The sequence below is a fragment of the Drosophila subpulchrella genome, chromosome 3L (genome assembly GCF_014743375.2).
Source record: "Drosophila subpulchrella strain 33 F10 #4 breed RU33 chromosome 3L, RU_Dsub_v1.1 Primary Assembly, whole genome shotgun sequence".
Lineage (NCBI taxonomy): Eukaryota > Metazoa > Arthropoda > Insecta > Diptera > Drosophilidae > Drosophila > Drosophila subpulchrella.
This window is the reverse complement of record NC_050612.1, coordinates 19,038,415-19,053,612: the sequence shown is the minus strand read 5'-3', so window position 1 is coordinate 19,053,612 and position 15,198 is coordinate 19,038,415. Positions and strand designations below refer to the sequence as shown.

Sequence of the window (15,198 nt, the reverse complement as noted above, 5' to 3'; positions counted from 1 at the left end):
GTAAGTACTTACATTTTCACATTTTAAATTATTTTACAAAAACGCTTCCTTTATGATCATTTTATTATGAAAATTTTAAAACCTCAACATGGGTGTTTTGGAACGGTCATAATAGATATTATTTAATATTATAATTTAATATTATAAGAATTGTTTATTATTAGAAAGAAATATACATAATGGCCATACTGAAACAAAACAATTTAATTCGCAATTACTCTATACACGTTTAAATGATTATTGCTTGCTTTTCAATAGTAATTAAGTTAATGAGACTGTGGATCACACTGTAATAATCGTACTATTGATGGATCACTTTTGGCTCCTTCTATGAACTCTTCCAAGCTCAATTTTCCATCTTTGTTTCGATCCATTTGCCGAAAAATTTTATCGGTTCGTTTTTCCGGAGTACTTTCATCCTCTGGCATTTTCATCACCGATCCGACCATTTTGTATATTGCCTAAATAAATAATATTTCTTTTAATTACCTGTGATGCAAAATAAATCAACATTAACTTAATTTTTGAAACTTACTGTAACAATTTCTAGCATTTCCTGCCGCGATATGTATCCGTTTCCATCTAGATCATACATTGAGAATGCCCATTTAAGTTTTTGCTCGAGTTTACCTCGAGATGTGACACTTAGTGCACATAAAAACTCTCTAAAGTCTATAGTGCCATCGCCGTTTGCGTCAAATGTTCGAAAAACATGTTCTGCAAACTATAAAACGGGTTAAAAAACAATGTATTAGAAAGGTAAATGATAAATCGAAATGTATTCCTGTTTATAATAACTTTAAAAACAAAGGTATAGCCCATAAGCTTACCTTGCTGGCATCACCATATGGGAAGAAGTTCCCATAAATCTTCTTAAACTCCTCTACTGATAAATGCCCACTAGGGCAATCCTTAAGAAAGCCTTTATACCATTCTTGGATCTCAGCATCTAAAATAATGTATTTTATTTTTCGTTATGATTTATCATAAAGATATTATCAATTAGGAACTCACCTGTGAACTCTGTGTTTTGTTTGAGGTCCTCCAAAACTTCAGGCTTTAGTTTACTATTTTGCTTTCCCATTGTTGCAGAACAATTTCATTATACAGTTATCTTAAAATGCAATATAATATTTATCATTAACAACTATAAATTGGACAAACGACAATTGTTTCATCGGGTACCGAAGCTTAAATACTCTTGCAGACCGATTGTTTCTGAATAACCAAATTAAGCAGGTTGCCATTAGAAAATGTACTACCTTTTTGCAGTGTAAACCTTTATTTCTTCTTTCTTATAAAATATAATTAATATACTTAATATAGTTGGACTAAATGCAAAAATGAGACTTGTACAGAAAAGCATTCCCGGTGTGAATAGGAAATATATTAGTAGATATATTGATACTAAAAACGAAAAACTAAGCTATAGATTATAAGAGCAGATGGAGAAGCCTAAATACTTGTTATCCATGAAAATAACTTAAAGCAGTGGAAAAAATTGTATCTATGTCTAATAGACTAATAAGGCGCGCTAAAGGTAAAACTTTTTTAAACATCGGAATGTTTCAATAGTGAGCACTAGAGTAAAACGCATAGCCATATTTATTTTGATTCTGTCTTACAATCCATTACTTAACATAGCACATGTGATCCAATAAGTTATCATATTTCGAGTTTGAAGAGTAAACCGCCGTCGTGACCAAGCTGAGGAAAACCACTACCAAAAAGTGTGATCAATGCGAAATAGCAAAATTAAAAATTATAAATCGAATGATAAACTTTTAATGTATTTTTTTGAATGACACACTGAAAATAGTTTAATGATTTCATAGTTTTATAGTAGTTTAATTTTAGTATAAGAAATATAAATTAAATATTTATACATTTCATTACTGATTTCATCAAATACACACATATTGTAGGATATAATTGTTTATGGTGCCAACATTTTTGACAACTCCTCATCTTGCAAACATCCTTTCAAGAACTCATCTTGGGTTAATTGACCATCGTTATTTTCGTCCATTTTTGCAAAAATATTTTTTGCTCTTTCTTCTGCTGAATCAGCTGGACGATTAGATGAGCACGCTCCTAGCATGTCATAAATTGCCTGAGAAGACACAAATCACATTAATAACGACAACTTAAAAGGTTAATACATAGTAAGATAATTGGAAGTAAATATAGATGTCTTTTATCAAAAGACTTTAGTTCCCACCTGAACAATTTTGGTCATTTCTTGTATGTCTATAACACCATTGCCATCAACATCGTACATTCGAAAAGCCCACTTTAACTTTTCCTCCGGTGTTCCGCTTGAAGTTACATCTATTGCGAGTAAAAATTCCTGAAAAAAACATTTTGTTTTTGAATAAAAAATAAAATATTAAATATTACGCTGTTAAGAATCGTTGTCAAAATAAAGATGCATCTATTAATTTAGTTGATTCATTATTATAAATACCATGCGCGAAAGGGCCCACAAACTGACATAGCTATACAATAATAACACAATATGCATTCTCATCACATATACAATATACATACGATCATCCCGATCCACAAATAAGGGACATCCAAATATGTACAATCGGCTTTAAAAAATTATTAAAACATCTCAAATCAACAATCAAGTGAATGGGACTGTCTCGCTCAGCTCTATTAAACCTACACTCTGAAATCATAAAAAATAAACTAATTTTCTTGAAGCCTGTCCAGAAATTGTTTAAATATTAAAATGCCTATGCGACTATAATTAAATTGCAAATGACAGTTTATTTTAAAGAAATTCGCAACCGTAGTTTGCTGTAATTATCAAAACCAGCATAATATCAAGAGAAAACTGTTACAGTAATTCTGTATCGACAGCAATGAAAATGTAGTTGAGAAAAAATTACCTTAAAGTCAATATATCCATTTTTGTCCATATCGAATGTACGAAAAACATGGTCACAAAACTCTTCCGCATTTCCGGATGGGAAAAACATTTTATACATATCGACAAATTTTGCTGGCGTCAATCGGCCGTTGGGACAATCTTGCTATATAAAATGAGACGAACGTACATAAAATGAGACTTTTTTCTTTGGTGGTGTAATTTTTGTACTCACCTTAAATCCTTTATACCACTCTTTAATTGTGGCTTCGTCATATCTCGTATGCGTTTTTAAAAACTCCATGTCTTCTTTGGTTAAACGGTCTTTACTACTTAAGCACCCCATGTTTTCACTGTTTATAACTTTTTAGGAGCTAATTTGTTTCTATTTAGTTTTTTCTTTGTTTAAATTGCTTTGCCTGGTCTGTACATTTGACTTAATGTTTATTTCTGGACAGAAAAACTCCAAATCAATAATTGTGTTTGTACAGCATTACGTTAACGATATGTATGAATTGTGGCACGAACAAATGATGATTGAACGAGCGACTCATTTATAAATTTTTCTTGATAATAATAAGCAAAAATGTACTTGACTATTAACTTGTATATTTCAAACCTGCTGTGTACCGAAGGACTAATCAAATGGTTGAGGCGCATGCGCGGAAATTGTCTCTATACATGACGATTATTGGTTAACCATATTTTCTGTACACGGTAGGACTTTTTTAAAAAAGGAAACAGGGTTGCCACGTTCACCTACAACATTTAACAATAGTGTCAATTTGTTTACTACAGTGACGTTATTTTAAATTTAAAATTGCTAAATGCTAAAAGGTAAAATATTTTGAATGAGAAAAATTAAATTAATAAACTTCAAAAAGTTTCCCCTAGCAAGGTTATTCCGCAGCATAAAAGCTTTTTATTTTAATAGCAAAATATGCTTATTGCTTTCCGCTTTTTAAGTTGTTTAGAATAATCAATAGATTTTAGGAAAAGTTTAATTTGTATATCACTTTTTATTGTTATTAAGTATTATTTATAAAAATGTACAAAAAGCGATGCAGAGCTGCAAATTAAAAAGTTGTGTCAGTCAATTCCCACGTAGATCGGTTACCTCACCATCAAAACAAACCGTCACATAAATTGCGATCCCGTCAGAAAAAGCAAATTGCCATTCTGGAGAAAGCAAATATCAATGATCTAATAGTGCAAAAGATGAACAATGGTTTAGTTTCGGACGACGACGAAACAATTTTTATTTGAATCGACTATAAATTTAATAGAGACATTGTTCGATTTTGTGATTTTAAAGTTTCGTTTTATATTTTTTACCGAGAGAACAGTAAGATTAAACTATAGAAACAGTGTATGATCTCTTTAACATACATACGTCCTTTTTGTCAAAAAATGTTTCTATCAAAGAAAAATGCGTTCTTTGACCAACATTAAAAACATCTGCAAGGGTATTTTCTTTTGGTTTTAACAATAATTTTATTGGTGGTTTTATAAAATCCGAATGGGTTTTAAACATGATCAGTTAGTATGATTGATTATTGTAAAGGTTTACACACACATTTGGAAAATATTTAGTACAAATAATATATTTTTAATTGGCTGCTTAAGTATTGGATTAGTCATGCATTTTAGGCTATATTAAGCTAGGCACAAATATTAATGGTAGGATTTAATATTTGCTTCGTATAAGACCGTTTACTCACGTGAGATTATTTTCCGTCGACCAAGTCAAGGCATTATATACCTCAAGAGGTTAATACGCTGAAAAATTAAAAGCACAGCTGGTTAATATAATACATACAATTTAATTTTAATAAATTTTTATCAAAAACAAACAAATTCCAAAACCTGTTTTAAATAATTTTTTTAAGGATCCTTAGTTTTTGGTAATTCCTTTTTATGCTTTGCAAGTTGTTCGTAATATTATTAATAACAATTTTGCTAAGCTGAACTTTTTTAAAGAGAAAATAAGCGATTTAAAATAAATTTTGGTCCCAAGAGATACAATATCACTCGTATTATTACTAATTTTAAATTCCACTTAAGACTTTGGATATAATATAAAAAATCGCTAAGGTCATGGCCAATCTAAAAGTAATTAGTTCACTTAATAAAACATATTGTTTTTATATAGGATTTATTTAATTTATTCCACTTTCGAGTGCGTATCTTGAAAGTGCGATTGAGAACAAGGCTATAATAGCATTCGGGTCACTGGCTAAATCTTGTTTCTTATTAAGTTATTACTCTTTATACCGGAATATGCGAATGCGAAGCCAATGCAATTTTGAATCTCTGTTCATGATGAATACGTTGAACGAAATGGAATTTTTGGCACACGCATACGCCTGCGTGTCACGTGGGGAAAACACGGCCCGCGCCTACAAATTTTTTGCCTTCCCAGAGTTTGGTGTTATGGCTTTTTTTTGCATATAATATTCGCACACAATCGGGTTGGGCGGTTTCAGATAAAAAAAAAAAACTTGGCACTTCCGAATTAGGCCGAACCAAATATTCCCCATAGTTAGTTTAAAAAGGGGTTTACTTTCGATTGGGTGGCCCGACTAACTACACGTTTCAACTCCCAATGGGGTTTGGATTCTCGATACAACGCCGTCTTACATAAATTGACACTATTTTCGCCCAGAACTTAAATGCATTAATATAACCGGCTCGAAATGGTGGGGGCTTTCAATTTAAATAAAGTAGTTTGTTGTTTGTCCATATGTACGTGCATATGTATCGAATTTGTTTGTCACACGGGCCACATGCCCTCAAAACATCCAGTATAAACGCCCAATAACATACACATTTTTTTATTTTCAATATAAATTCGTCCTAAATTCTTATTTTTGATGTTTTATTATATATATGTACTCTTGAGTGCATATATACATACGTACGCACACAATATATGCACGCAAAATGAGTAAAGTGTGTATATAGCTCGGATCACTCGGTACTAGGGTGCCTCCATGGGCGTATTTGCGTTTATTACCTGAAGAAGAATTACACATTGATTTCAGGCACATTTCTGCCACCTGCTAAATAAAACAGTACCACTTTTTGCAAATGCAATAAACTTATTCGACCAAAACACAATCAATACAACAAATTTAGGGGTGGCTGAAACTAACACGATATATATTGAATTAGAGTTGTATCGATATAATACTGTTGTTCATAGTGTTGTTGGATTTGCCTTATCTGAAAGAAAACAACAACATTAGGGTGACCGTATTGAGGTCGGTAATAGCCTCTATCCACTAGCAACATTTTTGTGCGATAGTTTGACGATGGTTTTTGAACATTTCTTCTTGCCAGTAAAAACTGGTTCTACGAATTCGTAAACGAATCAATACATGGATTAAATCTTAGAATTGTTGAAAATTCAATAAAAAATCTCAGTAATAGAGGTAATACATTGAATTTTCAAACAGCTGTGATTAGTTGTCAAAATATTCCGAGCTTAAAATATGTAGTTTTATACTTCACTGGGTTACCTTTATTAAATTAAATTATCAATAGAGTTAAAAATGTACTTTGTGACATGATTTTAAAGTAAATACTGGTGATCCTAAATTGTTAGAGAGCTGTAATGATTTTGTAAATAACATGGGTAAAACTTTGGTTTTAATAAAACAACAGCCCCGACCAGAAAAAATAAATTTTGTTAAAATATCGAGTTAAAACCTTTCTTAATTTATATGTGAACTGCTGTCACGTCAGCTGTTATCGGATGACGAATGGTAGATGCGCTGTGGGAATCGGAGTTTCACATTTTTTTAAATTTTCAATAATCTGTTTCAGACTGAATCTGTGGATTCTGTGAGAAGAAAATATAAAATAACATCATATTCCATTTAAAATCGTATTATTATTCAAATAAGTTAAGTTTTTATTGTGAATTTTTTTCTTTATTTTCTTTTCGGCTTTCTTCACTTTCGGTAAGTTTTTGTCCGTATTTGAAAAAAGAATTTGCAAAGGTTGACTTAACCCAACAAATTTTAAATTAATTTATTTTATTTTTATTTATATGAATAATATAACACCTGCTAATTTGGGATTTAAAATCATTACATATGATGATAAGGCTGTTGGTCGTAAAAACATATACTAGTTAGTTTTATTTTTATGTATTCCATTTAATCACAACAATATTCCCCTTTAAATCTAAATTCAAGTGAAGAACAAAATATTTTCACTTAATAAGATAACACTTAATAAAAGTATTAATATTATGCTCTGGGATTTTCACGCTCGTCATTCCTGTTTTTATCAAAATACATTCAATCATAACTTAATGGGAAATTATACAAAGGGCTTCTTCGGTTTCCAAAATAGACATGATCTTTCTGCTTTAAGTTGTTAATCTAATTGTAGGACTAAACTGTTGAGTTCACTCAGCTGATTGCTCGGTTTATACATAGGTGTTAATAGTGCTTTGGCCAATTAAATTTAGTATGTGTGAATGTATGTCAATCAATGTATATAGATTCTGCTTCTCGATATATTTAGATTAAGTTTTCTAAGTGCATTTGTTTCGAGCAGCAGTTCGATCATTTAGTCTTTTTTCTTTTATATCAGTATCAACACTATAGTAAAGGTATTATCGCTAAATTTTCTAGCGAACCCAATATCCTAGATAAGCCGTGCTAGGTGATAGAAATTCAATGTGATACCCTTGCCCATAACATAAAACGACATATTCGCAGTTCAGTTAATACAAGGATTATTCTATATCCTTAATATTTAATATTGCATTTTAAAAACGATAAAGTAAATTTATTTAAACAGATTAAAATAGTTTAAAAATGAATCCGTTAGACGAATGATGTAACTTTTTATATATAGAATTAGATGCATTGAACCATTTAAGTCGTGCGAACAATGCGGGTGTCCTTATTTCGGAAAAGTTGAAGAAATGTAATCTATTTTAGTTTATTTTTAAATGATAATGCAGTTTAGGTTGAGCAATGTTATGCAACTTTTGAAAAGGTCACCGAGTAATTAAATCAATAAGATGATAACTAATTAAGAAGTATTAATATGTTTCCGTAAATAAGTTGTTGTATTTTGAGTACTTGATCTTGCTTGACTTATAAGCCCACCGTTTATATTCCAGTAATATGGCAGACGAAGAAGATCCATGGGGTTTCGACGACGGCGGCGAGGAGGAGAAGGCGGCTTCATCGAATCAGGCATCCAACCAGGGAACTCCGGCCCCACCATCAAAAGCACCGAGTGTGGCATCCGATCATAAGGCTGATAGCGTGGTGGCAGGCACTCCGGCCAACGAGGAGGCTGCTCCTGAAGAAATCGAAGAAATCAAAGCGCCTCCACCTCCGCCAGAAGATGATGGATACAGGAAACCGGTGCAGTTGTACCGGCACTGGGTCAGGTTGGTATTTCTGGAACAATATCCGTATCGAATACATCTTGCAATCTTATGCAATCTTGTACTTTCAGGCCGAAATTTCTCCAATACAAATATATGTACAACTACAGAACCAATTATTATGATGATGTAATTGACTATATTGACAAAAAACAAACTGGAGTAACACGGGAGATCCCAAGACCCCAAACGTGGGCGGAACGTGTCCTGCGCACACGAAATATCAGGTAAAAAATTAAAAAAAAATAAATTTATTGTTTTATTAACCACTCATTTTAGTGGCAGTGACATTGATTCCTATGCACCAGCAAAGAGGGACAAACAATTAATTCAAACACTGGCGGCCTCAATAAGAACTTATAATTACCACACCAAGGCATATATCAACCAAAGATATGCGAGTGTTCTTTAAGTAAGCACACTTAAATGTAATAATAGAAACGTCATAAAAGATGAATACTCGTAGCTATAAAAAATAATATCATTTTTAAAAGATGTTTACATATAGTCAGTCAGTAAGCGTTTGTATATCTGCGCATATCCAAACTCTGTATCGACCTTAAATAACGATGTTAGTAAGGATCGGAACACTTTTCAAGAGACAAAGAATATATTTTGTATATTTTCTTACACGCGTAATTTCTGTTAATATATTGGTATATATATTTTTATATATTAACACAACTTACCTCTCAATACATGGTATTTTTAAGGTTATTTACTTGATTTTTAGCAAAGTAAATAAATTAAAAAACATATTTATATCGTAAAGCCTAAAATAAAAACTGTGCAATAAATAAAAATAAAAAAACCTTGTGATTTTATTTGTCTGTAAATTATGGGGTGGGGAACAGTACATGAGAAAAATAACATTTAAAGTTATAAATAACGTTGTAACAGCTTCGTTTTACACATTTTAGTATTACATCACATATTGCTTTTGTACTTGGTGATGAAACTTGATATCTGTGTTTTTATTTATGCAGGTACAGATTAAGTAACATCCACATGGGTGAAAAGCCAGCTTAATACTACTCTCTATGCCCGCTTAATAAAACCAGAATATACAGAGATTCTCACCCTAATAACACATAATAGAGTAAATTAAGCTTTTGTGTGCGTTTGAATTAGTAAGATATTCAGAGTGGACAAGTAAAACACTTTTTTCTAAGGTTTTAAATATTAAATGAAAAAAAGATTACAGGTTAAAAAAATATACCATTACTGGTATACTGTTTAAATATTTGAGATGTTTTAAAATTATTTTGTTACATTATAATTTTTACTCACTGGCTCACCCTAACAAATACTTTCCATATGTGCTCCAATTTTTTCGTTATTTTATTCAGACCTGAAATAGAAAGCACCACGCTATGATAAAACTTAAGTCGGTGGTTTTCCTTATTTTACTTGCTTTTGAAATCGGATGCACAGAATTTTGGTAAGCAAAATATATATAACCTTTAATCTTCTTTAATATATACTTATTTTTCAGTTTGAAAAATGATATTCATGCATTAATTTTAGCTAGAGGTGGAAGCAAAGGCATCAATCTTAAGAACCTTGCTGAAGTTGGCGGTTTGTCCCTATTGGCCCGCACAATTATAACAATTAAAAATTCTTCTTGCTTTAAACACATTTGGGTTTCCACAGACGACAAAAGAATTGCCTTTGAAGCGCAAAAGTGTGAGTTTTAAATTTATAGTTAGGAATCTAGTATCTTTAATAAGCAATTTCAGATGGTGCCATTGTACATCGTCGTCCTGAGAAATTCGCTAGAGACGATACTCCTTCGTTACATGCAATTGAGGAATTCCTAGATGTGCATACGAGTATCCAAGACTTTGCCTTGTTTCAATGCACATCTGTGTTTTTAAAAACTAATTATATTCAAGAAGCTGTTAAAAAATTTGAGACCCATGACTGTGTATTTGCAGCTAAGAGGTAAGGAATTCCAAATACCGAATATTTCTCCCAAAATCATTAAAAAAAACATTGATATTCTTTTTCAGATCACATTACTTAAGATGGAAAGTGGTTGATGATGAGTTGATTCCAGCTGAGTTCGATTTAAATGCCAGACCAAGACGTCAGGACTGGGATGGGGATATAGTGGAAACAGGAATGTTTTATTTCTCACGACGGAGGCTGGTAAAGAGTGGGTTGTTGCAAAACAACAGGTAAAAACTCATAGTATATAACTAACTATCCTATTTGCACTAACATCTTGACGCCCTTTTAGGTGCTCAATTGTGGAAATCGATGTCAAAGACGGTTTAGAAATAGACACAAGCCACGACCTTACATTAGCCAAATATATTTTAAGCAGTGAAACAAAGACCGATTTATAAACATTAGAATGCATATTATGTTGAATGGTGAAGAGCTATATCCTTAAAATATTTAAAATTATTAAAAAGTAAAGTCGATCCCCATGAAGCTTCTTTATTGTATAATTTATCCCAGATAGATGGATAGTTTAGGTTGTGTGTACATTTGACTTGATATTATTTGTGGGCCAGGCTATCACCGAGGTATAGCGACTGATTCGCTTGGTCAGAAGACGCGGCATTATAGCCGTACTGATGGGTCTCAGAATCAGGCAAGTTTTTCCATATCGAGCTAAATACAAGGGGGTGGGGTTGGAATTGCTTTTTAAGGACGAAGCACCTCCAATCGATCGAGGAGCTTCCCTGCTCGTCTTCTTGTGGCTTTGATGATCTTCTTGGTCCTTGGCCTGCTCCTGGGCTTGTGGTTTCGGGATCTCAGCTGGCTTCTTGCTAAATATATGCTTTAGTCCATCACGGTTGGTGGGTTTTCCAGTGGCTTTCAACACCCTAACTCCTTTGGATGGAGAATGTCGTTGCTGGTTCATTTTTATAGGACAGCAGACACATTGAGATTGCTGCTGCTGCTGGAATTGATGCATCTGTTGATTGTTAAAGAACCCTGGGCAATGGCAGCAAGGATGATGATAGGCTGGCATCCTGTGGTGGGCGCATTGGTTGCAAGTACAAAATGAGTGGCAGGAGCAGCAAGGATAAAACCCCCCGGCAATCGGAATATTTGGTTGCTGTTGCTGTAGTGCTGAAGGTGAAGTTGTCAGGATGGGATGCATCATGTGCTGACTGAATTGGCCGTTAAATCCCATAGAAGGATGCGACTCCACACTCGATATAGGACAGCAGGATCCGCTGTTTTGAAAGTTTTCCGGCTTCAACATGCAGCAGTTGCTGCCGTATACCGGATTTTGGATCTGACAGCAACCATTGCCCATCGGCAGTTGGCAGACTTGCGTTGCCCTCGGCGGGCAGCAATTGCTGCAGCTGCAGCAGGAGCAACTTGACATGTTGCTCGGTGTGGCACTCAGGAATTGCTGGCAAGGATACATCACAGGACTGCCAGAAGTTGCTCCAGGCTGGGTCATAGGTAAGAAACTAATGGTCACATACGGAGAGTTGTTGCCAAACTGTTGCTGAAGTTGCTGCTGCTGCAGTTGCTGATGTTGCTGCTGTGTCTGCTGTTGCAACGACTGATGTTGCTGCTTTGCATGCTGCTGCAGCGGCTGATGTTGCTGCTGTTTTTGAACAATCGAACTGTTGCCAGCCCTCATGATTGATTCGGAAACCAATTCTGGCTGTTTATTGTTCAAAGTAGACAGTTTTTGACGGACCTGAGCTGCAGTTTGCGTAGATAATTTCCGAAGAGGTGTTATGGCATTATCTAGTAATAACAAAAAAGAAATGGATTTAAAAATGTATATACATTCTAAAAGTAATAAAGATGGCTAGGGACTAGTTTCCACTAGGGGTTCGACAAAAATAACCAAGTATCAAATTCCAATAACTAAAATAATACTAGTAGAGACATGAACTGTCATCTATAACATACCTCTCTGGCTGATATTATTGGTGGATGTCATGCTGTTCTTGGAACAAGTTTCACCTGTTTGAGATTCAGCATGTGAGCTTTTCTGGCATTGCTCTGAATTCGGCTGCTCCAGATCTTGTTTAATCCGATTTCGTTCCAAAGCATCTTCGAGAACCACGAAAGAAGGCCTGTTCGCCAGGTCTTTATTGCAGATCTTCACGAAAGGCGGCACCACTTCGGTTTTCTTTTCTCCTTCTAGCGATTGCAGATTAGTGTTGATCTTCTCGGAACTTTTAGCAGGGCCTTCATCGATATCATTGGAATCCTCTTTAAGAACGGCTATGCTAAAGCGCTGTTTCTTTGACACCATATCCGAAACCTTGTTTGTTGATGTGGGATTACCACTGTTTAGTTCATCTTGTGTCGCTTGGGAGTCTGGATTATGGGAACTAATTTCTATTAGTCCGTCACTTCCCACGGTAATCACAAAACAGCATTTGGCTACGTTTTCTTCGGTTGTTTTCGTGTTTTGGTCCAAAGATTCACTTTTGCCTTGGGACTCCATTTTTCACTCTATCTGGGTCTAACCGCGAATTTTGATGTTCTATTCGGGGAATTGGTTAAGGTGTTCGTTTTTCTACAGCATTTCCTTATGTATTTGAGGTGATTGAATTGGATTGTCAATTTTGAAAGAACTTTGATGTCAACTTAGTTTTGTAAAGAGAGGGTGCTTGCAAGTTTAGTTGGCAGAATTAATTACCCTAAATATTTATTTTCAGTGCAACAGTACCCAAAAATATTTTGGCCAGGAGTTTGTTGATAGCTAAAAGATAAAAGAAAATTTGTGTTAATAGATCACGGAAAACTAACAGATAAAAATACGCAGCAATCTGTATTTCACAACTCAATATTGTCAAAAATTTCTACACTTTTTGTGACTTAACATGTACAAAATTGTATTACCCCGGAGTTAGCCGCTGCTAACACTTAGGCCAAATCGGAGGGTTGAAGATGTTCTGCACGGAGAGCTGTGAGCATGGATGCAATGCCACATCCTCGGGAAAGCTGATCTCCAGTGGAAATGGCAATGGCAATGGCTTGCAGCCGCAGACGACTCCACAGCAGCAGTTCAACATGTGCTATGCTCCACTGTCGATGCAGTCCAACAACGAAGTGGGTTGCAGCAAGTGCGAGGTGGAGCCACCGCGGGTGGGAATGTGCCTGGTCACCGAATGTCCAGAGGGTCTAAGGTATATTAGCGATTGTATACAACACAATTGCCATTAGTTAAGATCTTTCGACAAATATTTAGTTTAACTGTGTAAATTGTATGTATTTTAAAAGTTTCTATATTTTACGGAAGAACCCTTTAGTTTCTTTAAAAATTTTATATATTTTTATATTTATGAATAGGGAACTAAGAAGATCTCAAGGAACAAGGAGTTATACAAACAATACTAGCTATACATTTTTGTTTGTTCAGTTCTTTAAAATATGTTTGAATTATGCATTCAATTCTTTCAAATTCATGGTATCGTTTTCAGATTTGTTAGACAAGCACGTACATTATATTACGTATAATACATTTATTTTCTTCTACATTTACTTTCTAGCATTGACTGCAATGTTCCCCTGCCCAATTCCTTCAATTTGGATGAGTATAAGAATCAGATGATCTGCTCCAGCTGTTCACAGTTCAATGGGGGCTACTTGGATGGTTTCTGTCCGCCACAACCAGGGGCGACTCGATCCATTCCAATTCCCAGTCATAGCCCCAATCCTGTCCAGTCGCCTGCTTGCAGCTTTCAGTGCCAGTGCTGTCCCATCGGAGGAGCCTGCTCGGGATACGATTCGCTGTCGGCTCCAAAGGCTGCAGTGAGTCCTTTGCCAATGCCACCAGCGACACATAGACCAGAGCCACCGGTGATGACGGTGGCTCATCCGAGTCCCGGAGCCACTGTAGTGCCGCCGATCTATTGCCTGACTGGACCCAGTTCAGAAGGTGGCTTCTATCAGCCGGAACACACGCCCGTTTACTTTTGCAGCCTGATTCCAGTGCCCCAGTCCTGGAACCTGGTGCCCGTGGCGGCCCAATCGCAGCCATTGCCGCAGCAGCAGCTGATGACGAGTCCTGCACAGGATTCGCAGCTGCCGACGCAGCAATTGGTGCGATGTGACCTGCCCTTCACCCGCCTCCTCGCCGAACTGCGAAGGGATCGGGAGAGGTCCTGCTGCGAGCTCCAGATCCCGTCGCCCCTGGCCTTCCAGCTCTATGCGCCCACGGTTAAGTTTTTGGATCAGCCAGCACCGAGTCCTGCCAAGAGCCAGGCTCCAGATCCTGCGGTGGCAACTCCTTGTGACCTACCACCACCACCACCAGCATCACCACCACCGGCAGCATCTTCCTCCTCCACAGCCGGATTGCCACGTACCCGTTCAGCCAGCCCGAAGCGCAGTCGATCCTGTCTGCGGAACAAGGATTTGTGGGCCAGTGGTGGCGCCACCCCAAGCCACGCCCCCTATCCCTCGGCCGCGCAACATGGAGCTGGCAACGTGTGCATGAAGTGCGGCAACTGCTGGCACTGTCCGCGCTGCAATTGCTCCAACTGCTTCTGGCATCCTGGCTTGGGGCGAACTCCTCCGAGAGACACTCGATAGAAACAGAAGTCATTAAATCGAATCTTTATAATAACCTTGTTGAAGACCGCTCTCGTTATAAAGGCTATTTACTAAGCCTGAAACTGATATAGGTTTTGGAAATTGGGAATTTGGTACTTTTTTTGAACCTAAAGCTTTAGTTTAAATATAGTGTATTAGCAGTTCAAGAGCTTTCCCTCAAAACATCTCAAAATTGATAAAATATTATAAGTATTCCGAATTCTCAAAAAAAAGACTACGCTCAAACAAATATTCCCCGAATTTGAAAATTGGGAGTAAGAAACAATGTTTTTATTAAGTAAACTTAGATAAAGTAACAGTAAGTACTTCTTAAAATAAAATCTATCTCCGGATAACTCTTTGATTTAAGTTTCAA

General features: G+C 35.7%; 6 protein-coding genes across 7 annotated transcripts; 3 read left to right on the top strand and 3 right to left on the bottom strand.

The window, feature by feature from the left end:
- Positions 1 to 134: 134 nt before the first annotated feature.
- Positions 135 to 5,975, bottom strand: LOC119554113 (neurocalcin homolog). Its single transcript, XM_037864880.1, has 6 exons — positions 5,895 to 5,975; positions 4,600 to 4,657; positions 1,015 to 1,114; positions 831 to 949; positions 536 to 724; positions 135 to 461 (listed from the first exon to the last, which is right to left on the bottom strand). The coding sequence occupies exons 3-6, from the start codon at positions 1,082 to 1,084 to the stop codon at positions 267 to 269; spliced, it is 573 nt and encodes a 190-aa protein (XP_037720808.1). The 5' UTR covers positions 1,085 to 1,114; positions 4,600 to 4,657; positions 5,895 to 5,975; the 3' UTR covers positions 135 to 266.
- LOC119554114 (neuronal calcium sensor 2) lies at positions 1,817 to 5,978 on the bottom strand. Of its 2 annotated transcripts, XM_037864881.1 has the most exons (6): positions 5,895 to 5,972; positions 4,600 to 4,657; positions 3,114 to 3,708; positions 2,901 to 3,044; positions 2,222 to 2,350; positions 1,817 to 2,113 (listed from the first exon to the last, which is right to left on the bottom strand). In XM_037864881.1, the coding sequence occupies exons 3-6, from the start codon at positions 3,222 to 3,224 to the stop codon at positions 1,937 to 1,939; spliced, it is 561 nt and encodes a 186-aa protein (XP_037720809.1). In that variant the 5' UTR covers positions 3,225 to 3,708; positions 4,600 to 4,657; positions 5,895 to 5,972; the 3' UTR covers positions 1,817 to 1,936. The 2 variants fall into 2 exon arrangements, with proteins under 2 accessions (XP_037720809.1, XP_037720810.1); XM_037864882.1 differs by lacking the exons at positions 2,901 to 3,044; positions 3,114 to 3,708 and having other exon boundaries at positions 5,895 to 5,978.
- Positions 5,979 to 7,424: 1,446 nt separating this feature from the next.
- Positions 7,425 to 9,091, top strand: LOC119553230 (flightin). The gene is made up of 4 exons (XM_037863499.1): positions 7,425 to 7,502; positions 8,022 to 8,297; positions 8,366 to 8,521; positions 8,574 to 9,091. Exons 2-4 carry the CDS (start codon positions 8,026 to 8,028, stop codon positions 8,704 to 8,706), a joined length of 561 nt encoding a protein of 186 aa, XP_037719427.1. The 5' UTR covers positions 7,425 to 7,502; positions 8,022 to 8,025; the 3' UTR covers positions 8,707 to 9,091.
- A 561-nt stretch (positions 9,092 to 9,652) lies between these two features.
- Positions 9,653 to 10,697, top strand: LOC119553199 (N-acylneuraminate cytidylyltransferase). Its single transcript, XM_037863451.1, has 5 exons — positions 9,653 to 9,735; positions 9,790 to 9,980; positions 10,034 to 10,238; positions 10,307 to 10,474; positions 10,537 to 10,697. The coding sequence occupies exons 1-5, from the start codon at positions 9,668 to 9,670 to the stop codon at positions 10,643 to 10,645; spliced, it is 741 nt and encodes a 246-aa protein (XP_037719379.1). The 5' UTR covers positions 9,653 to 9,667; the 3' UTR covers positions 10,646 to 10,697.
- Positions 10,698 to 10,729: 32 nt separating this feature from the next.
- Positions 10,730 to 12,851, bottom strand: LOC119553197. The gene is made up of 2 exons (XM_037863448.1): positions 12,186 to 12,851; positions 10,730 to 12,017 (listed from the first exon to the last, which is right to left on the bottom strand). Exons 1-2 carry the CDS (start codon positions 12,727 to 12,729, stop codon positions 10,774 to 10,776), a joined length of 1,788 nt encoding a protein of 595 aa, XP_037719376.1. The 5' UTR covers positions 12,730 to 12,851; the 3' UTR covers positions 10,730 to 10,773.
- A 197-nt stretch (positions 12,852 to 13,048) lies between these two features.
- LOC119553198 (vegetative cell wall protein gp1) lies at positions 13,049 to 14,888 on the top strand. Its single transcript, XM_037863450.1, has 2 exons — positions 13,049 to 13,414; positions 13,778 to 14,888. Exons 1-2 carry the CDS (start codon positions 13,176 to 13,178, stop codon positions 14,820 to 14,822), a joined length of 1,284 nt encoding a protein of 427 aa, XP_037719378.1. The 5' UTR covers positions 13,049 to 13,175; the 3' UTR covers positions 14,823 to 14,888.
- Positions 14,889 to 15,198: the final 310 nt, after the last annotated feature.